The 25,038-nt window shown below is 36.9% G+C and overlaps 1 protein-coding gene and 1 pseudogene across 1 annotated transcript; both read right to left on the reverse strand.

The window, feature by feature from the left end:
• Window positions 1–255: 255 nt before the first annotated feature.
• LOC132300993 (U11/U12 small nuclear ribonucleoprotein 35 kDa protein-like) lies at window positions 256–7,162 on the reverse strand. Its single transcript, XM_059798297.1, has 8 exons — window positions 6,913–7,162; window positions 6,721–6,818; window positions 6,555–6,606; window positions 5,002–5,072; window positions 2,236–2,326; window positions 2,087–2,162; window positions 832–910; window positions 256–568 (listed from the first exon to the last, which is right to left on the reverse strand). Exons 1-8 carry the CDS (start codon window positions 7,064–7,066, stop codon window positions 434–436), a joined length of 756 nt encoding a protein of 251 aa, XP_059654280.1. The 5' UTR covers window positions 7,067–7,162; the 3' UTR covers window positions 256–433.
• An 887-nt stretch (window positions 7,163–8,049) lies between these two features.
• LOC132301002 (isoleucine--tRNA ligase, cytoplasmic-like) overlaps window positions 8,050–25,038 on the reverse strand; it is a 50,980-nt pseudogene continuing 33,991 nt past the window's right edge.

A 25,038-nucleotide genomic window follows, 5' to 3' on the forward strand; every position in this document is an offset into this window, starting at 1 on the left:
ACAATTTCCTCATGATTAGACAAAACAAATTAATTAATGCATAGAAAAACATATAAATTGCGCGTCTTTCTGATAATATCTCCAAAATCCCCCTCTACACATAAATACTATTTTTTTTTTTCAAGAAAAATAGAAAATTTTATTTATCCACCGGACTCGAGTTGTTTGCTATAACAATTATTAATTCCTAAGAATTTTGTTATTAAATATTAGTCATTCAATACCAATTGTACATCTGAGCTACAAAGATTTGGATGGCCATGAAAAGATCACACAGTAAATATTTTTAGTAGCCAATTTTGTGAGAGTCAGTGTACACAGCAAGAGAGATGTCACAATTGATGAAAGAGTGGCAACCAAGCATGTTCTCTCTCTCTCTCTCTCTCACACACACACACACACAAACACAAGAGGAGGAAAAAGAATTAAGGGGTTAGTCATCAGAAGAGTAATTCCGACTAGCAGACCTTCTCTTGCGTCGATGGGAATGTTTACTGCTTTTGTGTCGCTTGTGAGAGCGTTCTTCTCTCTCCACAGAACTTCTTTTCCTTCTGGGTGGTGATGGAACCTACAGATTTTAAATAACAGATGAAATAATTTGCCAAGTTAAAAAGGGAGGTTCAGAGTTTGGCAAGAAATTAATTTGAAGTTGAAAACTAATGAGAGAACAAAATTTCAAAAAAGCAACAATTAAGGGAAAATTAAGGGACTCTTGAGAAGAGTAATAAGAATCAGAAACGAGTTCGTATGCAACCACCACAATTTGTTCAATGGCAATCTGATAATTTGCCTGCAGACATTTGAATGGTAATAACTTGAAGAGAACGTTACCTGAAAGCGTGATATGTATCTTCCTTCTGGAGGAGGTGGCATGTGTAGCCTTTTCAAATCATCGTATGGAATTGGTCGTCTGGTTACCAGAAGAAAAAAGAAAAACAGTTATCGCTAGTGTGTGTGGCAACCAAAATGCAAGTTGTGGTAGATCAATAGATGTTCAACTAGTTCCAGTTTTTACGAAACAAAGATGGCCTTGATGTATCTTCTGTTTGAAGAACAATGCCTAGGCAGGTACCTACCTATATCCAAAACAAGAAATCTACTAATGCATTGTGTTGGGTGAGAAGACAGAGAAAAAGAAAAGACATATCGGCAATTTTAGTCTTTGAGAAGATGAGACCGACATATTATGGAAATAGCAATGCATTTATTACACTAGAGCTATGAATTGGTCAGGTTCGAGTACAATGAATTCAGTTGAACTGCCAACTCGTGTACGGTAAGACTGCTGCGCCAAGGGAAATACTTCTCTATACAAGTTCTCAGATGAGGTTTTTGAACAGAACTTCGTAAGCAAGAGGTGTAAGCACCATGACATGTGAAGTGATCTCGTACTAAACGAAACTACTTTCACTTTCCATAACCAAAATGAAAGAAAGTTAACCTATTCTTGCAATTACTGTTAGTCTCTCTACCTCTAATAAAGGGTGTTGCCATCTCCCTTGGGGAAAGGACTAATCACTTTGGGTACTTGCTATCGCCCCAAACCACGGTATTAGGTAACCTTTTTAGTAAGCAAATAAAATAACTATAAATAAAAGAAATGCATTCCCTTAATATTTTGTGTAACAAGGTGAAGGAAGAAACTTCAAATTCTTTTTCATTTAATTATATTCATTTCACACAGTCTTTCAACATTCAACTTTTCCATTCATATAAATTTCCAACTTTTCCACCCTAGTTATCCCATGCAGTCCTTCAATTTCATGCAAAACCCTAACACCATATTCCCAACAATGTGAAGTGAAAAATAACAGAAATGAGAACATCAAACTTCTAGGTGATACACATTTCACATAATATTACGCTATTACATCTTGTATGTGGCTTTCAAAATTGATCAGAAATGAAGAAAATATGGCAATTTGTATATGTTATTGCCATCTTTTCTCCAATCATTTAATGTAATATGAAAGTAAAATTTAGAATGTATGCGTAATATGAAACAACAATTTAGAAGGCGGCATGGGACAAAACAACAATTTTATCCAATCATTTAATGTAATATGAAAGTACAGTAAATGCTTACAGGGGAGCTCGAAATGGTCTTTCTCGTCCTCCAAAACGAAGTTGTCCTGATTCCTTCTTACCACCAAGGCCCCCTCCTGTCAAAGAAAATTATATTAAAACTGATCTGAGCAAGCAACAAATCTTCAAGGAGGAGAAAATGTACTTCACCTAATCTTCTTGGAATCCACCCTGGCATCAACTGCTGTCTATTGTAATCAACTATGATTACAGAATCATCTATAAACGAATGATGAGCCTCCTGCACAGCAAAGGTATAAAAGCATAAGCAACTCAATTAACAGTTTGCACCAGTAGATCCTCCACAGGCAGCGGGCAACTAGGATTATCTGATCACAAACCCTAGGGTCAGGGCTAACAGTAAAGTAAATAAATATAAACAGTGTAAATAGACCACAGAATATACATACATATATATATATATATATATATATAGAGAGAGAGAGAGAGAGAGAGAGTGGCGACCTCTCTTAATATTTGTTACGACAAAACTGCCACTGCAACGATAGGATATATTGGATGACAGACACCTCAAAGTTAGAAACTAAATGCATTTAAAAGAGCGTCATATTAGAAGGACTAAGAATCTGATAACTTCTGACACACACGCAGAAAAGGAACCTATATGATTTCATAAGCAAACAAATTACAAGAAGAATGATAACCTCAGTAACTAATTTAAGTTTGCATTATCATATGTGGAAAAGTATCATAATGGAAATAAAAGGAACAAGCACCAACATGCTAGCATATCTGAACTAACTAAAATAATTTTGCATTATCCTATGTGGAAAAGCATATGCTACTATTAGAGGCTTTAAACAAGTATCCCAAGAACAACCTAGTTGACCCAAAGGTTTTGACCTATGGGCAATCTAGTAATTTTGATGATTACAAACCATTCATGGTGTTTATGCAGTAATGTCTATAATGAGTGTTGTGCTAGATGATCACATTTTCAAGATAGCATTTAACAAGGCAAATATGAGCAATGACATGTAACAAGCATTCCAATATACAGGACGAAGATGCAAATGACATGGAAATGACTTGAATTTGCAAATGGTCAAAGCTAGAGCATTCAAAATTGACAAAGTCAAAAATGCACCTCAATGATCAAGAAGGAACCTCAAAGCTCAAAGATCAAATGCCAAGCATGAAGAATGGAGTAGTATATGTTGGTGAGTGTTTAGGATTCAATGTCAAAGTTATTTTGAATCTTTCTTTGAAGCTCACGTCTATAGGATAACTGTTCCAAATACCGAGAGAATGATGATGTAAACATGAAAAAATAGTAATCTGAAGCAAGAATAACCTAAAGGTAAGAACTAGAAGTCTAAGTATCCTAATCAACACAGGGTCTCTTTTTTATTGCCAAGCTTATTTTGCAAAAGAACAGAGATATTCCTTATGATGAAAATGATAAAATGCACATCTTCAGCACCTAATCTTTTACTTCTATGAAGAGATGGAAAAGGAATAAGTAACTCAGATCAGTTTGACAATAATAATCAGAACAGGATCACCTTTCAAATACATAAAATCATCCAAATGGTTGCCAAAACACCCACAAAACTTTCATTTGCATGGTGCATGAATGCTAAATTCAGAAGACTGACACTAAACGTCCGAAAATTTCAACCTTCTCTTTAGTGAAAGCATTATCAATTCTAATCTAGTTGACCAAGGAGCACAATTAGAACGTAATATTTGTATAAAATGTTTGTTAATTATCATCACCTTCATAAAAGGTTTCTTTAACAGTTATAAATTTTCTAGTTAACAGTTCCTTATAATTGGTATGATCTCACATCCTCAAAGAGGCGGTCATAACTTCCAAAAATGCCAGTTTAATGAGCTGGTAAAGTCTTCGTATGCTGTAATGCTTTCTTGAATTTTTTCTAAGTTCTTCCTAAATTTCAGTTTGTATAATACAATGAGGCATGATAATAACCCATTTAAGAAGTGTCACCCTTAAACATTTCATCCTCAAGTAATACTGACTCCCCAGTCCCCACTATAATTGCTTCACCGTGCTTTGAAGTTCAGAAATAAGGATGTAGATTCACACTCCCCATTTAATATTACTGGATATATAGGTAATTAGAGCTTCCTGTGTAAAATACTAAGACTAATGGATAGAGAGGCAAATGCCCTCAATTCTCAATGACAAGATCACCAAATTTGTTCTACGTAGCCTAATTATAGGCAACACAATAATTCAGTAATAGCTTCTTACAAATCCGGAAGCATTTTATCCCTTAGTTCCACGTCATATGCAAGTTTATGTTATAGAGGTTCCCCTAAACTATCTCCAGCTCTCCAAAAGCTTTCATAACATCAACCCACTCTCATATATACACCCTTGCAGATGCATTACAACAACCCGATATTGTTTTATCCACTATAAGGTATAACATGCATCAAAATTCATATATTGTTAAGCTCCAGTAAATCAACTCTTCTATTTTACTTTTGGGAACACATAAAAGCTTCATAATATCAAAAATTTATAATTATTACCTAAACCTTAGTCTCACCTCAAAAACTTGGTCGCCAAGCTCTTAAACTAAGATCACGTGGGAAGCTGACAGAAACCGAGCTACTGCTTGCTCTCTAAACAAGTCTCTTTAATGTCTTCTTCCTCAATTCGAAACATGTTCCAAGACCCTTTTTATTCTTTCTTTTCTTTTCAAGGCCAATAAATATGAATTTAATTCTTATCCCAAAGACATGCAATTTACAGAGCCATGACAGTATTAGGATACTAATTCCAATAACAAGCATGGTTCACAGTCCTGAAAAGGTGAAAGTTGAAATCTGTAAAGCAATGTGTTATTGCTGAGGGAGGGGCCAGATGTCAATCTTTCTTACTTTATGATGAACACGAAACTATTAAGTACTTAACCATCTCACCTCATATGCTCGCCGCATCTCTCTTTCAGTTTCAAACTCAACAAAGGCATAACCACGTGACGCACCAGTTACTGCCAACGAAGCACCAGCCAAATTAGAAAGGCAAGTAATCATATATAAACTCAAATGATAATTTTGCCAATGCAGCTAGTTTGCAGGAATAACATAAAACCAATACAGACTCAGACCAACATGGATGACCACGAGCATAACATCTTATCCTATCTTTGAGACAAATTTCGTACGAGCTACCCAAATTCAAGAAAATAAATATTTAATAACATTATGCATATACTGATAGGGATGCCAATACAAGTATTCATAAGATTGCCACACCTCTGCTAGCACTTGGAGAAAGAAAATTCACACATACTATGTTTGGAGAAAAACACAAAATTTTCTATAGGCATCTGATTGAATTGCATGACCACCTAATCTAATTGGACAGGAATTTCAAAGTTTCTCGAATGCAGATATAAACCTAAAAAAAAAAAATAAAGTCCAAAATTTACAAATTAACGGTTTCATCATAAATCTATTGAAAGCTTCTTGTTCTCAACTACTAAATTCCACAAGGAAAAAAATTTTAAGTTAATTATTTGGCATTCTATAGTAGAATAAATTAAAAATAAACAATACATTATCACACAAATCAAATTCATTAAAGAGTAAGCAAATAAACAGTGAAAATGAATTTACAGAATTCACAATTTGGAAGGAATCTATAGATTTGTTTGACAAGGGACAGCTAAATTCCAACAGGGTTAACAATTCAATTTCGTAAAAGAAAGAAAGAAAAAAAGAAGAGGGATTATAAAATATTGGTTGACTAAAATTTGGTTTCTGAATAAATAATTTCTAGTTATGGTTTTGCTTTACAATAGGGTAGGGTAGGCTCTAGTTAGTCTTTGAATCAATATCCATGTTTTATATATCATATAATAGCTCCAATTTATAACAATTATGTGCATCTTTGGATCTAGCCTGGTACTTTAGTTTATTTAGAAAATTATTTAAACATCTGGTGAGAGACTAATAGTAGGTCATATGGTAAATAATTCTGCAGTGGCAGACTGGCAGTGGCAGTGGCAAGTGAATTCAATGCCCAAAACACACTACAAGATTTTATGTATTGTATTACGTAGAACAGCATAAAAGTGGTTTGTCTTCTTCAAAAACAAATAATTAGATAGACATGTCAATATCTTTGATAAGTAGATAAACATTCACAATCATATAAATGAAATGCACTACCAAAATTGAATATCACCATAAAATAAAAATAAATAAATAAATAAAAGAGATGAACAAGATTCAAAACAATTGATGGTGACTCTAGTGGAGGAGGGAAAAAAAAGAAGAAAAAAAAAAGAAAAAACGAACCGCAAAACAAATTCTAAAAAGAGAATTTATAAAAGCAACAATATTTTACAACCAATATGAGATTTCCAATCATTAACGTCAGCAAGTGCATACGAAATTGAAATTTTACAATGAACACACAAGCATATACCACTTCGTTACCACAAAAGGGAGCAGAAAACAGAAATTACCAATGTGTCTGACCAATCGCAAGTTCTTCACCTTCCCATATTTGCTCATAGCCTGAAATACACAATACCCACATTTCCAATTCACCAGAAAATGCGTTTGGTCGCTGAGAAAAGGAGTGAAAATATCAGAAAACAAAAGAGAGTAGAGAATTATCTTAAGTAATACCTTGTGAAGAGTCTCTTCTGTGGAGAAGTGAGAGAGACGATCTACGAAGATAGTGCAATAAGGATCCCCTGTAACCTTCGGATCACCAAATGGGTCATCTGCAAAACATCAATTTTCCAAGCATATTAAGAAGAAGTCAAGTGGGTTGATAGTGGAATTTGGTTTAGAGAGAGAGAATTATGGGTATTTTACAGAGGCCAGCGGAAGAACAGAGGAGAGCTCTGTAGACGGCGTTGTCGTGAGGATGAATGTCGGTACCGTCGATGCTTCCCGTCTGAATCGGATGGTATGTGTCGGCGTAGAACACAGAGTTTACGTTGCCGCTGCTCTCTCTACTCTCTCTCATTCTCTCTACTTTCTCTCTCTATCCTCATCCACCTCTATGCCAAAAACAATCTCTCTTCAAAGAAGATGTAGCAACAGTAAAAATAAGACTATTTTTATTTTCTTTTTTTGGTCTGTTCGTCTCCTAAATAGAATTTTACAAATGAACCGAGTTGTTGGACTCGGATCCTCTGAAACTAGGTTCGGGTCGTGAAGCCCAATTTGTGCTTTGAGTTAGTAAATGAATTGGCTCGGTATGTTTCGATAAAATATTTTTTTATTTTATTTTTTTTTTTATATTTGGTAAAGATTTACGTCGAGATTGAGGTCGGATTTATCAGATGGATATGTAAAATAACTTGCTGAAAATTTATGAATAAGTTATTTTTGTTAAATTTTAATATATTTTTTCTTCGGAAATATTTTACGCCAACCAAACACCAAAAAAATAAAAAAATATTTTCTAAAATTTATTTTATATATAAACAAACTGAGCAACAATGTTGGATTTGAGTTGCCTAGGCTTGTGAACACTACGTGAGACAGTTATGTATTTCATGAGAAGCTTGTATTTGTTTGTGAACACGTTCAGATGAAAATGTATAAAACATATTGTATATGTTCATAAACATCAATTTACGAATATATATTTAAGAACATAGGCTTTTTGTAGACTTATATGAATTTATGAACAAGCCTAAACCATCTTGAATATGAGTCCAAATCTAGAGACTTTTGTAATTAAATGAGTGAACCCCAAGCTTTTCAAAATAATGACAGGCCAAATCTGAGCCTAAGTAATAACAAATGTAATATTAGGAGATTCACATAACACTCATCTAAATGTTTAGTAAGAAAATATAGATTAATTAATTACATCATATATCTTACTTATTTTACATCATATATAGGCCGTTGGCTTTATTGTAAAATTTGTAATTCAGAAACATTTTGTACAAATAATTCAATAATATTTCACATAACTACCAAAAGTTTCAAATTAGTGAATTTATTAGATTTGTCATTCAAAAAACAGTTTCAAAACAGGCTTATTTCTTAGCTGAGTCTTCAAAAATTGTCAACCAAACGAATTTTTGTATGGTATTCTAGTTGTCAGTTTTCCAAAAACTTAAAATTATTCACAATGTTGTATTTTCTCATGCTTTTATTTCTGTGAATTTTTTTACCACAACACAAACAATTTTAAAAAGCCAACCGCAGATACTTCTGTTGAACAAAATAAATCAGGGGCTGATTGAATCAACCATTATGCCTTCCCTCCAAAACCTGAAAAAAAATGTAGAAGATAGACCAAACAAGCCCACAACTTTTCACTGTACACACACATATGTGAATGACAAAATGACCCTCGTTAAATGGAATGGTTTTGAAAATGCCTCGTACGATTTTGAGGGAGTAAAAGGTAAAAGTGCCCCAGCCAAAAACAATCCTATACTCATACATTATCAACACAATCACATTCTATAGTCACTAATAAATCAAACTACAATAACATCAACTCTTCAAGAGCTCTGGAATATAGATAACTCACTTTGTCAATAATTGTTGCAACCGGGCGGGAAAAGTCACTGCAAAAATATTCTAAGCTCCTTATTGTAAATGGAAAATAATGGACAACCTTTTCAGTGCAAATGCAGGTACACCGCCATGATATTTACACGTGATTCTAAATCATTAATATCTGTATGTATTTTTTTTTTTTTTTTTTGATGGTGAAACAAACACACACATACTTTTTTGCCCACGCCGGGGATCGAACCCCTCTCCTCTTCTTTGAAGATGGGGAGGTTATACCATTGGGCCGAAGGCCCTTTGGTATGTATTTTCCGGAAACTCTGTTCATATAATTATAACCGCTATAATAACAACTATAACCGCTTGCATGTATCCCTTTGGAAATCATGTGTTTCTCTTTGTTTAGCCCCTTCTTTTTGGTTATTCTTCCAAAAAAATAAAGATTTTGAATAATGTAAAACCAGCCAGTGAGATAAAATCACTGCAATACATGTCCTAACAGCACGTCCACTGCAGGCTGCTTTTCAATGCAATCAACCTTAATCTGTAAAAACGCAGGAAAATATCCAGAAACCAAGAAATCAACACTACATTGGAGAGACCAACTTATTTTATTTTCTTATATATATATATATATATATATATATATTGTGGCAAGGGTTAGCAAAGCATTTAAAGTTCCAAGGAAAAAACAAACCTTTCCATTTCCAAGTTGAAACTCCAACTTTAAATTATGGTGTCCCTTGATAGCAAAGCAGGTCTGGCCAATGTGATAATGAATTCTAAATTAGAAATGCTCTTGAAATTCTCCTCACAAAGGATCACCTGCAATTTGCGCAGAAGAATGTATAAATTACAAAGTTGCTTGAAGAACCCGTAAAAATTTGAACAGTAAGTGCAGAAACCAGAAAACCAAAGCAACATACAAAGAGCTGAGAAACCTTTACAATTTGTTCCACATTTTTCTGCGAAGTATAGATTTCCAGATAATCACTTTTAGTGAGATAAAAGTTGGGAGACGAGACTAGGGTACAAGCTAACCCTACAATGAAGGCAATCAGTTGATTATATGATGCAGTACTATGTGGCGACATGGTCTTTGATGTTGTTGATCTATATATGCAAACATATGTATACATGCCTTCACTTCTTGTTAAGGGTTATTGCATGGTGAAATCGAGGTCTCAAGCTATGAAGTGCGAGAATGTGTAATTAAGTCTAATAAGGATCATTTTGACGTGTAACTAGTACACAGTCCACCACTCCAGCCAATTCCAGAGAACACGACCAATTTTGTTATTACAGTCAATTCAGACCAATTTGGCTGCTAAAAAATAAGGAAAATATTGAGTCAATATGGTCATGAAAAGAAAAAGGCCCGGCACCAAACAGACGATTTTTTTATTCTGGCTCACTCAACAAATCTGGAACTCTGAGCTTATACAAAAGAACTCCTTCGGTTTCTCTCTCTCATTTAGCCAATTTCTGAACTACCAATGCCCTCCTATCATATGTTTGTAGGATTATCAAATAGTCTATCAAAGATCAGTGTGAGAAAGGAATGTTTTTGTGCCGTGCTATCTGTTTGGCAAAAAAAAGGACATGCAATAAAACAGACAAACATGTGATTAAAAATAAATTGGCATTTCCCCCCCTAAATGCACTTCATTAAAACAAGAAGAGAGCTACAACCAAACATCAACAAAACAACAAGAGCTGGAAAAACAATTTACAGACAATAACAAAACCAAAGGACCAAAAAAAGAACAGAGCAAAAGGAAAAGCACACCAATGAACAACAGAAAACGGAGCCCACACAACTAAATTAAACATCAAAGCAGTAAAGCCCACAACTAAATCAGGATAAGAGCTTCCCAACAGGTCCTCGAGATGCATCCTAACCGATTGAACAGCATTATTAGAGGCTTCATTGTGAAAGGTCTGGTTCCAGTTCCACCAAATACGCCAGAGGATAGTGGCAACGGAAACTTTAACATACTTGCTTCTAACTGATTTAAGAGAAGATTGGAACACCAGAGAAATCCAGAATCAGTACGTCCCATTCAAATCGGATAAATGAAAGGCTTCCAAATCGATTTGACAAACTATGCTCCAAGTACCACCGTACTGGCAAGGGAAACACTTATAGCTTTCTCTTTTCTTTTTCTTTTTCTTTTTCAACAACCACCTTTATCTGAAGTGGCCATTATTTAGTGCTATCACAAAAATAAATTGCCAAGGATGAGATTGGGCTTTGAGTTTAAAGCAGTCACTTGGTGCAAAATAATGCCAAATGTAGGACAAATACTGCATCTTCAGTCAACCTAGAAAGTTATGCCACAAATTAATTACAAGGTCTTCCTTTGACTTGTACTAACTTGACCATTGGAGTGCACCCAGCTGGCACCACACCGGTCATCCGTTCTCTTGTCTTGCACTCAAGGCCCCCAGTTCCGGATCGTGCTGAATTTTGCATCTATTGCCAAGCATAAGAACATTGGTTCGAACTTGGAATTAAGCATTTTGGTTCATAATAATGTCAAAGGTCACGGGTGGACCCAGAACTTTTTATTTGGGGGGACAAAATTAATTGCATGAATATAAAATTTTAAAAACATAATATATTTTTTCTTCACTATAGAGTTAAAACTCAAAACCCATCTTCACAATACAATAGGTGATGTTAAATAAAAGATCAAAAATAAAAAATCAAAACTAGAAATATAGAACAAAAATCACACTGGCAGTATAAAAGAAAACAAAAATCACACTGGCAGTATAAAAGAAAACAAAAATCACACTGGCTAGCTCAGTTAAAAGAAAACAAAAAAAAAAAAAGGAAAAAATCATACCTATGTTCAGCCCATCTAGCTACTGAATTTGGAGGAGATAGAATGCACTTTTTGTAAATTTAAGATCTGTATTTGGTTCCATATTTTTTCCCAACATTTCTCAAGCTTTCCTAATAGTCAATGTTTCAATTAAATGGGCATGTGTATGAATTGGCAGGTCTGAGTGTTGCAACTTGCAACCACTGTAACAGAGGTAAGGGTTTGGCTTGCCTTGAACGAGTTGTTTAACTTGTTTGGTGAGTAAAATGGTACTTAAATTACCCATTTCGGTAGTGACTAGTGGGTAAAATGGGTGAGTAAAGTGGCTATATTATTAGTAGTGTGTAAAATGGTTATATAGACTTATGTGAGATTTGACTTTTGATAATATATATACAAATATTCAATGGAAATTTGGTATATACAAATATTCAATGGAAATTTGGAAATTTGGGCGGATAGAAAATTACAAAGGAAGGAGTGATGAAGCAACACTCCTTGCTTATCACTCCTTTCCCTTCCCTTCAACCAAACACAAAAAACTTCTTTCATCCCCCTTCTCATCCATCCCTCCTCAATCCTTCCCTCCAACCAAACACAGCAGAACTAGTTTAAAAACTTACTCCATAAGCAACCTGTAAAGTCTTACGGCCAAATTCTATCATTGTTGAATTACTCAACTCGTCACCAACTTAAATGCATCATGATGTGGTAAGGAGGGACACAGTTGAGACTAATACACTCGAACAATTATGAGATGGAAGCTCTAGTGAATTCTCTATAACAGGTAGTAAAAAATTCCTCCAACCATAGAATAATGCCGAGGTAAAGCTACTGGAATTCGGATCTTCCAGGCATTTATTTGAATGCAGTGAGCCACATATGAAAGTTAACTAGGTCCACTAGATGAGTACCTTACACATTTGACTAGAAATCAAAACCATAAGGGTGATTTTGAAAGCAATTCCAGTTTAAATAGCAGGAGGGGACCAAAATTCAGGATTCAATTATTTGACAGAAGCCACTGAAGAAGAAAAATGACAGCTGCTAGCCTAATTTAATAGCATTATTTGAAAGGACTTACAGCATGTGGTGGAATCATGGAAGAAGGAAGCAAAGAAGAACCAATTGCATCCCTAATTTATTGTTCCTGCACAAGAAAAAAAAGAAAGAAAGAAAAGAAATAGTTACTTCTACACATCAAGGTCATAGCTTGAGAACACAGGTTCAAATTTGAAATCCGTAACTTTATGTATCAATAATATCTAAGGTTCAATTCATACCCATTCAAATTCTCCTAGCACCCCACATTAGTGGGACCAACAGTTGGTTTGGCCTTTTTGTTTAGTTTAGTTTTTCTTTTTCCTCATTTTTTTTTATACTTCTAGTTATCACTATTGGTAGTGTAAAAAATTAATAGAATGACTGTAAAAAAATGTTACAATACTGTTAGTGCATATGATATATAGTTTCCGAATGCCCAGGGCAAGTAACATATTGTTTGAAAAAGCATAAAAAATAAAAATAAAAAAAAAAACCCCTCAGTATAGCCTCATCAATGCCCAGATGCAGGAGAACTGCTTTATCTGAGAATTAGGATTTAGGTCCTTTAAGAGAGCCATGTTCATTGTTTACCATTTACAACATATCTAATCTGAGATTCTGAAATTCACCTACAACTCAACTCAGCAAAGGCTGTCACCAGCTACTTGAGGTCGGCTATTCTGAAATCCATCTTACCGTCAACAATTGTTGACAAAGGCAACTTATACATTAGTTTAGCAACACGTATTCTTAAGTATCAACTATGAGATTTCAGCATTATCGACCCAAAAAATACACTAAAATATTAATATTTACAGTCATAAACAAAAAAGAATGAGGACCGGAGTCACCACTCCCTAGTATAAGTGTCACACCCTGATTCCTATCCACTTGAGGGGCGGAAAGCCCTTTCAACAACTGAACCTAGTTGGTTATCCGAGTGAAGGGATATAACTGCCACTTCCAGATCCCTCTCCCAATATGTGAACTCGTCACTTCACCACGCAGTAAATGAAACTAGAAAGAGATGATTTAACCAGCTTCTCTTATTTGAAGATAGCATTTCGTGTCCAGACACGGAGTCAATTAGCATGTATAAGCTACTATTGGCATGGGGTATTCACTTAATGCATATAGCACTAACAATTCAATTAGATTGAAAATATTATCAATAGATATTAACATGATGCTAATCAGTCTAAACCTAAAGACGTTACCTGTGAATCCAAAATTCTTTGTGAGACTGATTTATCTTTATCCAGTGATTTAAAGCAAACCTCCACCATGTCAGTAGGCTCAAGAGCAGCTTTCTTCCGCAACTTCTGGATCCTATTAACAACCTACAACATTAAGTTTAAAGAAAAATTATCAGAAATGCTCATTCTGGTTGGAGTTAGATAACCTAGTCATCAAGGAATGAGTGCAATAACAATATATTTGAGAAGAGGCCCACTACAAATATGTTGCCCCCAAGCTTATCAAAAAATTTGAATATCCACACATTTTTTCTCTCCTTCGAACCCAATAAAAAAAAAAAAAAAAAAAACCTTCTTCCCCCCCCCCCCCCCCCCCCCCCTCTACAAATATGTTGCCCCCAAGCTTATCAAAAAATTTGAATATCCACACATTTTTTCTCTCCTTCGAACCCAATAAAAAAAAAAAAAAAAAAAACCTTTTTCCATATATGATTCTAACCCCCCCCCCCCCCCTCGGATTTGTTGGGCCCAGGAGGATTTGAACCTTATACCCGATGCTTCCTGAGGCACCAGGGCCAAGTTCTCACCCACTTGAGCCCAACCCCTTGGGGTTAAAAAAAAAAAACCCATCCCTACATTCCATAAATGAAATAAACATTTTACAGTTTACCTCACGAGCAACACCAGCCTCAAACAATGACTCGTCAGGACGGAAATCCAAGATCACCAAGACATCACCTAAAACAAGTAATGAGAAGACTGTGAGAGATGACATATCTATATTGTATATGTAATGTCATAATGTTATTACAGATCCTCACCATCTCCTGCCGCATCAAAAAATTTTTTTGATAAGTCTCCTGCCGCATCAATTTCCTCTTCTGTCATTTTTGTTTTTGATAAGTCCTCTTCTGTCCATAGTTGTTAAAGGCACCGGAGGCGCAAGGCGCCACCTTGGCGCCTTGATTGACTTAAGGCGAGGGACTTGATATAGGCGAGCGCCTTTTGGGATAAGGCGCTGGGCTACAAGCGAGATGCAGGCGCGCCTGTTTGAAAAATAATTTTTTTTTTTAATAGTTTGTTATTATTTTGGTTGTGTAACTTGTCTTACTTGTATATTTTATTATTTGTTTATTTCTATTACAAAACCTATATACAACTTGCAAGTTACAAAGCAAAAAAAAAAAAAAAAAAAAAGAAATCAAAAGGCAAAAGGAACGAAGAGACTCCATAGACAGAGAAGAGAGTAGAGACAGAGAAGTACGACTGTACGAAGCGCCGAAGCCTGGACTCTGACTCTCGGATCTGCCGGATCTGCGTCTGCGCCGAAGCCTGGTAAGTTCTCCTTCCCTCTTTCCTTCTTCTCTCCTTCTTGCTTCTTCTTCTCTTGTGTCTCTTCTCGGTACTTTTTTTTTTTTCTCTTTTCTTCTTCTTTTCTTCAGTTCTTCTTCTTCTCTCAGCTCTCTTGAGTCTCTACTCCCTAGTCTCTTTTATTTTTTTCTTCTTTGAGCCGATACCTCTTCTTTTATTTATTTATTTTTTTTTTCCCTCTATTCTTCTTCTCATGTCTCTCTTGCTCTTCTTTTATTTTATTTTATTTTATTTTTCTCTATTCTTCTTCTCTCGACTCTCTCTGCTCTTTTTTTTTTTTTTTTTTTTTATTCTTTTATTTTATTTTATTTTATTCTTCTTTGAGCCAAGTCTCGGCTCTTCTTTTATTTTTTATTTTTTATTTTTTATTTCTCTATTCTTCTTCTCTTGGCTCTCTTGCTCTTCTTTTATTTTTTCTTCTTCTCTCGGCTCTCTCTGCTCTTTTTTTATTTTTTTATTTATTTTTTTAGGCTGGTCCTCTGTTTTTTGTCCTCTATTTGTTTGGTCCTCTGTTTTTGGTCCTATATTTGTTTGGTCCTCTATAATATATAAAAGAATTAATTGATGCATGTGAGATACAATTGGAAGTTGTATATGGACTGTTGGGACTTTAAATTGTGGGCTGTGACCCTTGTGAAGGAAATTGGGCAGTGCTGTTAAATGGAGTAAGGGCTGTGTCTATGTATATAAAAGAGAATTGTTGCATGTTAGGTATTAATTGATGCATGAAACAAAATGCTTATATAGTTATATACATAACATTACTATGTCTCTCTCTCTCTCTCCACTGTTAAAGTCTGAGTGACTCATTCATTTACTATTGCATCTTTAATACTTTATTAGGTGGGTTTTTTTTTTTTTTTTTTAACGTGCGCCTTGCTTCAGTCGGGGCGCGCCTCGCCTTGCGCCTTGCGCCTCAGGCTCCAGGAGGCATTTGCGCTTTTGTGCACCTTGAGCCTTTAACAACTATGCTTCTGTCATATTATCAGGACATTTGAAACTTTGAATAATCTAGAAGTTCAAACAAGGAGACAAATCAGTTATACAAGTAAAATAGCATTTCAAGGTGTCATTTCATAGTTTTATGTCCAATGCTCCAAACATAATTGCACTTAATTAAAAACACGGCTAGTTCCACCCAAAATTAATCAAAGAGTTACCGCCATAATGCCATTAAATAACCATCAACCAATAACAAATCGCAATATATTAGGTGTGATCCAGCACCTTGGTTGAAATTTTCAACAGGAAAGCTTTACTTCTAATACCTGTTAGAATGTTTATGTATATATATATTTATGTTGGGTCATTATGTAATTATCCATAGTTGTTAGGATCATTGTGTAATTAGGTAACCTTGTATAATTAGGTTATTTGTTTTCCTTTATATAAGCCACTGTAGGCTTAAAGGTTAGGTGTGATATATACAAGATACATATAGAGTTTTCTCTCTCTCTCTCTCTCTCTCTCATGAATTTGAACATGGTATCAGAGCTATATGAATTCATGGGTGTGGGAAACGACAATTGTGTTGTCCTTGTATGAGATTGGAATCGCGATCGGAATCGCGAGTGTGTTATTGGTGTCATCGCCGGCAGGTTGAGAGCATCATTCGTCGTCGTCGTTGTCAGATCTGAAGCCTCCTTCATCGTCGTCAGATCTGAAGCCCCGTTGGCCGCTCGTATTGTTGCCGCTTTGGTCGTCAGCAAGCTCGCCAACATCCACCGTTGTTATTTGCAGAGGTGAGGCTTCATCGATTCGTCTTTTCTCTTGGTCGGAAGTTGCAGAGGTTCTGATTCGGGGTGCTGTCGCTGATTTTTTTTGCCGTCGCCGCTGCGTGCTTGCTGGCGTCTGTCAGTGGGTGAAGAAGAACAGCCGTGTTTAGCTATGCGGTTATGCTATTCCAACCCTGGTTTACTAAAACCGGGATGGCAGAGACCTGGTTTTGATCTGGCCCGATTGCCCAGATCCGGCTCGACTGCCGATTCTGCAATTTTTTCCCAGGTTCGCTTTTTTTTTTTTTTTTTTTTTATGTTATCTTCTCCATGGCTGCCAGTCCAGACCTGTTATCTTCTACCTCCTTCAATCCTCCCATGACTTCAATCAAGCTTAATGGCAAAAATTACATTTTATGGGCCAAGTCAGTAGCCATTTTCCTGAAAGCCAAAGGCTTTGGCACTCATTTGGTTAAGGATAAACCCAAAGACAGTGATGCTGATTTCAGTTCATGGGAACAAAGGGATGCTCAGATCATCTCCTCAATGCTGAATTGTATTGAACCTCATACTAGCTCCAACTTGTTATATCTGGACACTGCCAAGGAGATATGGACCCGACTCCAACAGTTATATTCAGGTACTGGTAATAGAACCAGAATTTATGACGTGTGTAGACAATTTTTTGACCTCCAGCAAGGGACTCACAGTTTAGAAGAATACCTCTCACGAGCAATGGGACTTTGTGAAGAAATGAACTTGTATCAACCCATCACCTCTGATGTGAGAAGCATGAAACAACAACGTGAGGATTTTAACGTTATTCGGGTTCTCACAGGATTGTCACAAGAGTATGAACCTATTCGTGCACAGATTTTGGGTAGCCCTGCACTTCCCTCTCTTCCTGATATGTTATCTAGACTCTAGCATGCTACTTTATCTAGTAGCGTTTCCGGGGGTGCTTCAAGTGGTGTCACTACTCCTCCTAGCAGTGAACGTTCTGCCATAGTTGTGAACCAGGGTGGTTTTCAGTCTTCTTGTGGTGGTGGTGGTCGTTTTACTCGTGGTCGTGGCCGTGGCCCTGGCAGAGGCAGAGAATCAAAACTTTGCACTCACTGCGGTCTTACTAATCACACTGTCAATTACTGTTGGGATCTTCTTGGGAAACCACCACCTTCTTCCTATGCACATCAAGTGACTTCTAATGATGGGGATTCTTCTTTCTCTGCCACACCCACTGCTCCACATGTGGCTGTTGAGACTGCTATGGTCATGATTCCCTGCGATGAGTATGCTCAGTTTCTGTCTCAACAACGGCCTTCTACCACATCTTCCATGGGGTCCCTTGCCCAATCAGGCAGTGCCCCTGCATGTCTTTTGTCCTTTAGTTAGAGTCCCTGGATTCTTGACTCTGATGCATCCGATCACATGACTGGTAGTTCTTATCTCTTCTTTGATTTTCAGTATGTTTCTTCCTCTCAAAGTGTTACTCTTGCTAATGGATCATTAACTAAAGTTTTGGGTTTGGGAACTATTCATCTTACCTCTTCTATGTCCTTCTCCTCTATGTTATATGTTCCTCAATTCCCTTTTAATTTGTTGTCCATTAGTAAGCTTACTAAATCTCTTAACTGTTCCGTTCATGTTGTCTTTTTCAGGATCTCAAGAAGAAGAAGAGGATTGGTACGGGACATGAAGTAGGTGGCTTGTATTACTTCGATCTTGCACCATCTCCCACGGCTCTTCAATCATCTTTGTCTTCTTTCCAGTGGCACTGTCGTCTCGGCCACCCATCATTATCAGTTTTGCAGCGTCAAGTCCCCGGTCTTAGTCGTATTGAGTCCATGTCTTGTGAAACATGTCATCTTAGTAAGCATTGTCGTGTATCTTTCAAACCGCGAGATAATAATCGTGTTGCTAGTCCTTTTCAGTTAGTTCATTTAGATGTATGGGGACCAATAAAACATATTTCTATTAATGGACTTTGTTATTTTGTGACTTTTGTGGATGATCATTCTCGGATGACTTGGTTGTTTTTAATGAAAAATCGTTCTGAGTTGTTCTCTATTTTCCAAATATTTCGCAAAGAAATAAAAACTCAATTTGGGTGTTCCATAAAAGTTTTACGTTCTGACAATGCCAAAGAATATTTCTCGGATCCTTTTGAGACTTATTTTCATGCTAAAGGCATCATTCATCAATCATCTTGTACTTATACTCCGCAACAAAACGGAGTAGTTGAACGTAAAAATCGTCATCTCCTAGAAGTCTGTCGTGCCCTTTTATTTCATATGCATGTTCCCAAACGGTTTTGGAGTGATGCTGTTCTTACGGCATGTCATCTTATTAATCGGATGCCCTTGTCAGTGTTAAACAGTAAATCTCCTCATTTTGTTCTATTTTCCGACTCAACTTCGTTTAATCTTACTCCGCAGGTCTTTGGATGTGTGTGTTATGTCCATAACCTTGGACCCGGTCTTGATAAACTCGACCCTCGTGCCACTAATTGTGTTTTTCTTGGGTATTCACGCACTCAGAAGGGCTATCGTTGTTACAGTCCTCATTTTCAATGCTATTTCACTAGTGCTGATGTCACATTTTCTGAGTCTCTCCCTTATTTTTCTGATTCTACTACTCCTCTCGATATTACTTTTGAGCCACCTATGCCAATGGTTCGCTCTCCGTTTCCTGCCTCTGCACCTCCTCACTCTGTTGTCCCATTGTAGGTTTATACTCGGCAACCTCAACCGCCTACTTTGCTCCCTCCATCTCCTTCAGAGTCTTCGGATCTGATGCCTTTACCTGATGATTTGCCCATTGCTCTCGTAAAGGTATTCGGTCGTGTGTTACTGCACATCCCATTTCTAATTATGTCTCCTACCGTCATATTTCATCCTCTTTATCTTGTTTTTTATCCAGTGTCTGCTACTTTTGTTCCCAAGACTTTGTAGGATGCTCTCTCTGATTCGGGTTGGCGACAGGCCATGGTAGATGAAATGGATGCCCTTCATCGTAATCGAACATGGGATCTTGTCCCCTTACCTCCGGGCTCCAAAACGGTTGGTTGTAAGTGGGTCTATATGGTTAAATACCTTCACGATGGGTCTGTTGAGCGGTTGAAGGCTTGTCTAGTGGCAAAGGGGTACACTCAGACTTATGGTGTTGATTATGATGAGACATTTTCCCCTGTTGCTAAGATTTCTTCTATTCAGGTACTTATTTCCATTGCTGCCAATTGTAACTGGCCGTTGTTTCAATTAGATGCCAAAAATGCCTTCTTACATGTTGACTTGGTTGAAGAAGTTTATATGGAGCAACCACCTGGGTTTGTTGCTCGGGGGAGTATCGTCACACTGTTTGTCGCCTTAAAAAGGCCCTGTATGGATTGAAACAATCTCCATGGGCTTGGTTTGGAAAATTCTCTGAGGCGGCATTAGAATTTGGCCTTAATAGATGCCAGACCGATCATTCGGTATTTCACCTGCGCACTATAGCTGGCTTCATTTTTCTTGTGGTGTATGTAGATGATATTGTGATCACAAGTGATGATTCTGAAGGCATTGTAAGTTGAAGTTGTTTCTGCAAAATCGATTCCACACTAAAGACTTGGGTAAACTTAGGTACTTCTTGGGTATTGAAGTTGCTAGATCCAAGAAGGGTATAAGTTTATCTCAACGCAAATATGTGTTGGACTTGCTAGAAGACACGATATGTTAGGTGATCGTCCAGTTGATGCTCCTATGGATTCAAATACAAAACTTGTGTCTGATGAGGGTGATCTATTTAATGACCCGGGCAGATTTCGTCGCCTTGTTGGGAAATTAATTTATCTCACTATCACTCGACCTGATATTTCATATGCAGTTAGTGTTGTAAGTCAGTTCATGGGAGCTCCTAGAATGCCACATTGGATTGCTGTTCTTCGGATTATCCGATATCTCAAGCAAGCTCCAGGTTTGGGGTTACTATATAAATCAAATGGTCATCTCAGGGTGGAAGGTTTTACAGATGCTGACTAGGCTAGTTCTCCTTTAGATAGGAGATCTACTACAAGCTACTGCATATTTGGAGGAGGAAATCTTGTTACATGGAAAAGTAAAAAGCAAACGGTGGTAGCTCGATCTAGTGCTGAAGCTGAGTACAGGGCAATGGCCCATACCACTAGTGAGTTGACATGGATACAACATTTTCTACAAAAACTTGGGTTAACAGTTGAAGCTCCTACTCCATTGTTCTGTGATAATCAAGCAGCTGTTCACATTGCATCGAATCTTGTGTTTCATGAGAGGACCAAACACATTGAGGTTAATTGTCACTTCATTCGGGAACGATTATTAAGTGGGAGCATTTCTACTCCATTTGTGAAGTCTGAAGATCAACTAGCTAATATGTTTACCAAAGCATTAGGTCATAACTGGTTAAGGACTATTTGTTCCAAGCTGGGATTATTTGATATATATTCTCCAGCTTGAGGGGCAGTGTTAGAATGTTTATGTATATATATATTTTGTTGGGTCATTATGTACTTACCCATAGTTGTTAGGATCATTGTGTAATTAGGTAACCTATTAGGTTATTTGTTTTCCTTTATATAAGCCACTGTAGGCTTAAAGGTTAGGTGTGATATATACAAGATACATACAAAGTTTCTCTCTCTCATGAATTTGAACACCAAACATGTGAGCCTAAGGAAGCATTTCATTTTTTCCCTCCAATTCAATATCGTTATCAGATTGTTATTAGAAGATTTAAGGAAGAATTGTATTGCTGCAACGGCTGCAGGTTCTTCAACGAAGGGAATGATGGACTAACCTTGATATTTCCTATTCAGGCAGCTTCAAGCATACCTATTTTTTTCGGAAATTCAAGCATACCTATTGCTGGAAAGAATATCACAGCCTTTGTATCCATAAGTTACCACTTAACTAAACTAAATTCAACTCTACAAAATGGTGGGTACAACTTGTTAAAGATGCTCTTCTAGTTTAAATGAAGCTTTAGTTCTTTCCAAATTGCTCAGAGTATAAGTAATATGTTTATCTTGAGGGGAACTTTCATAAATATCTACGACAGAGTTGCTTTCGCCACTTTTGGCTACCATGAACAAAATCAATTGCCAAACCTTAGCAGTTGACATTTGATGCCAAATTTGACTTGCCTATTCCAACTTCTGTTTATTTTTTCCATTTAAGTTTTTACACACTTATATAACCTTGTTTTGATAAACCAAAAGATTCCACTCCAACAAATCCAGACCCAGACAGTTTTGTTTGAAATAGCATCAAGGTACCAAGGTTGTATAAAAATCACAAAATATATAAATAAAAATAAAATAATATGATATTGGAAATGTAAACAAAAAAAAGTGCTATATTGTCCAGGCAACACAACTATGCACCTTAATCTCAGACAGCTTCAGACAGTGTGTAGCAATAGTAACTTTGCCAGCTTTCTTAAAAGCTAAAATATCTTCTTCTGACATTGCCTTGACTTCCTTGGCAACAACTCCCATTGATTTTCCAAGCCGTTTACCTAACACACTAGTAGAAAACAACCGAGTGATATAGACACAGGGACCAAGCAGGAGCACATGCATGTTAACTTCAGCAGAATGTATAACACATTTACCTGAAATCAGGCTCTGCACGCAAAGAGGAATACTTCAAAACATCATTGCATGGGACAATGGATTTTACATTGAGTTCCTCTAGCACATACTGCAATGCAAATGAAAAACCAAGACAATATATAAAAAATGATATCCAACATAGAGAATCAATATAACAGAGAATATTTGTAATAATTCCAGAATTTTGACTTATTTAAGTGCACAGAACAAATGAAAGAAAACAAGAAATTAAATATGGAAACAACAAAATTACTAGAAAAGTGGATTGAATCTAAAATCAGTAATAAACAAGTATATGTAAATTTGCTCAGGATAGGTTTAGACATGAAGCCACTAACTAAGTGTTCATCCATAACAAATGAAACAAGACATTAATTAAGGAAAAAAACGAGTGTGTGTGTGTGTGTGTTTCTTGCGGATGAAAAAAATAAATAAATAAATTAGCAATACACATGTAAATGTAAATTTGCTCAAGATAGGTTTAGACACGACTAACTTTCTATGTCACTCATCGACAGGAAAGCTCTCTAAGAGACATTTGCCTGAAGATGCAAAACATAATCCATAATTATTAAGAATAGAGTAACACATGTGCAATTTGGCTACGAGATCTTTTTGCTCGATTTTGCAAAATTTCAGAAATAAACAATGAAATTGATTATACCATCTCTTATAGTAGAAAATTTTCATCCTTAAAGTAGAAAATGAGGTAAAAACAAAGAGGTATGAACAACTATAGACAGAATTAAAATAAGTGATTACGATGATAAATAAAACATAATTGATTTAAGATATAACTTTTATTCTAATTCAGAGATTACTATAATCCAACACAGAAGTTTGAGGATAAAATGGGAATGCAGGGATAACGATTTAAAATAGCAAGTGGGAGAAAGCCAGAATATAAGGTGGGATACATTTCTGCTTCTTGAGTTATAGCTGCAATAATACAAGGTGGTCTTGAAAAAGAGGCAAGATATTTTTGGAGATGGTAGAGATATTTCATCGTGTTTCAGTTGATCCCTTACTTTTTGTGATTCTCGTGGGAGTAGCGTGAAAGGATTCTATCCTGAAGCTAGCTTGAAGGCAAAAGATCCAGTAGTCCAAGAGAGCACAAGTTTAAAGTAATCTAAAATTGATAAAACACGAAGATTTTGAGGCAAATGTTGACGGTCATGGGCTCATAAATTTTTCTAAATACTAAACATTTTCATGCAGCAGATTCCGTTTGGACACAGCCAATGCTTGATACTGTGATGGAATTATGCAAAGGATTAAAGGGAGCTAGTGTTTGCAAGGTCTCAAAACCTCTTAAAGAATATGCTGTCAAGACTAGAAAACACAAACATTTTTTTAAAAAATATTGTAACAGAATTACAGTATTTCACAAGTCCATTGAAGCTCTTACATGTTCAGAAGATTGCCAAATATTGTTTTGGGAGCAAAGATACAGTTGTTGATGAAATTGAACAAAACATGGAGCAAATGGTGAGGTTGCAAAAAGAATGCCTTGTTCACTGGGGAAAACAAGTCATTTTACTACAGCACAACCTCAACCATATGACATGCCCTATAATGAATTTGCCGAGCTTTCTGAATTTTGAAAATTTGATACTTTGTCTATTAATTTGATACTGTGCTTTCTGTTTTTTCGTCTCTTGTGATGCTGTTGTTCTTGGAGGTTGCTAGGTTGCCTCGTTTGTTTCAAGGCGGAACTGCAAGATCTGTAAACACTTATCGAGGGCATTCGATTTTTCTGGATAACGACTAGGTTGGAAGGAGAAGAGAGGACCTTCAGTCGTGTATGGTGGGTAAGTTCGACAAGGAAGTGGGTGACAGGGCTCAAATCGCGGCTTGGGCTTCTCGTGTTTGGAAGGTTTCCTCTGGTGTTGTGGTTTCTCCTCTGCCAGATACTTTGCTGCTTTTTCGTTTTCCCTCTTCGGCAGAGGCTTCTCGTGTGCTCAAAGAGGGTCGCCGTGCTGGGGGACGGCCACTTTACGAGTGGACTCCTGGAATTTTAGGGTGGGGTGTTCTGAGGTGTTGAAAGGAAAGGGGCTGAAGATTGTAACGCTGTATGGACTCCCTCTTCACCTTTGGAGTCATGCCCTGTTCGTGACGGTAGGAGATTTGTGTGGTGGGTTTGTTTGGGTGGATGCAGATGAAGCAATTGATGCTGAAAGGGTCTGTATCACAGTGTTAGATGGCAAGGTCTGTCCTCCTTTTGTTTTCATTCACGATGATTGGTTCTGTTACAAAGTGGCGGTGTAGGAAGAGAAGCCTCCTGAACTTGTGCCGACGACGGACAGCTTGGAAGGAGGAGATGGCTCGCACTTGCTGAAGGAGGCAAAATGGTTAAGGTGGGATTCTATGGGGAAGAAGGGTTTGGCTGAGCATCAGAGATGGAAGGAATGGAGGGATGATCTCTGGGTACGCAATTCGGAATGTGTTTGCGACAACTCTTCACTCTGAGAAGGAAGGAGGGCTCTTTGGCTAAGCCTGATCATCGCCGGCAAGAGGGATTCTAGGAGAGGAAAAGGGGCGGAGGTCTCACCGGGCTTGGCCGTCCGGCGTTCTTGCAGATGTGGAAAAGGGGGCGTCACCGTGGTGTTCTTCACGTGAATCAAACGTGTGGGAGGGGGAGCCTTGATGTCCACACACGTGGTTGGCACAAA

This window comes from Cornus florida, unplaced genomic scaffold, assembly GCF_030987335.1.
Source record: "Cornus florida cultivar Cherokee Brave unplaced genomic scaffold, ASM3098733v1 CherokeeBrave_3.0.0_Hap2_Chr01, whole genome shotgun sequence".
In the NCBI taxonomy this organism is placed as follows: domain Eukaryota; kingdom Viridiplantae; phylum Streptophyta; class Magnoliopsida; order Cornales; family Cornaceae; genus Cornus; species Cornus florida.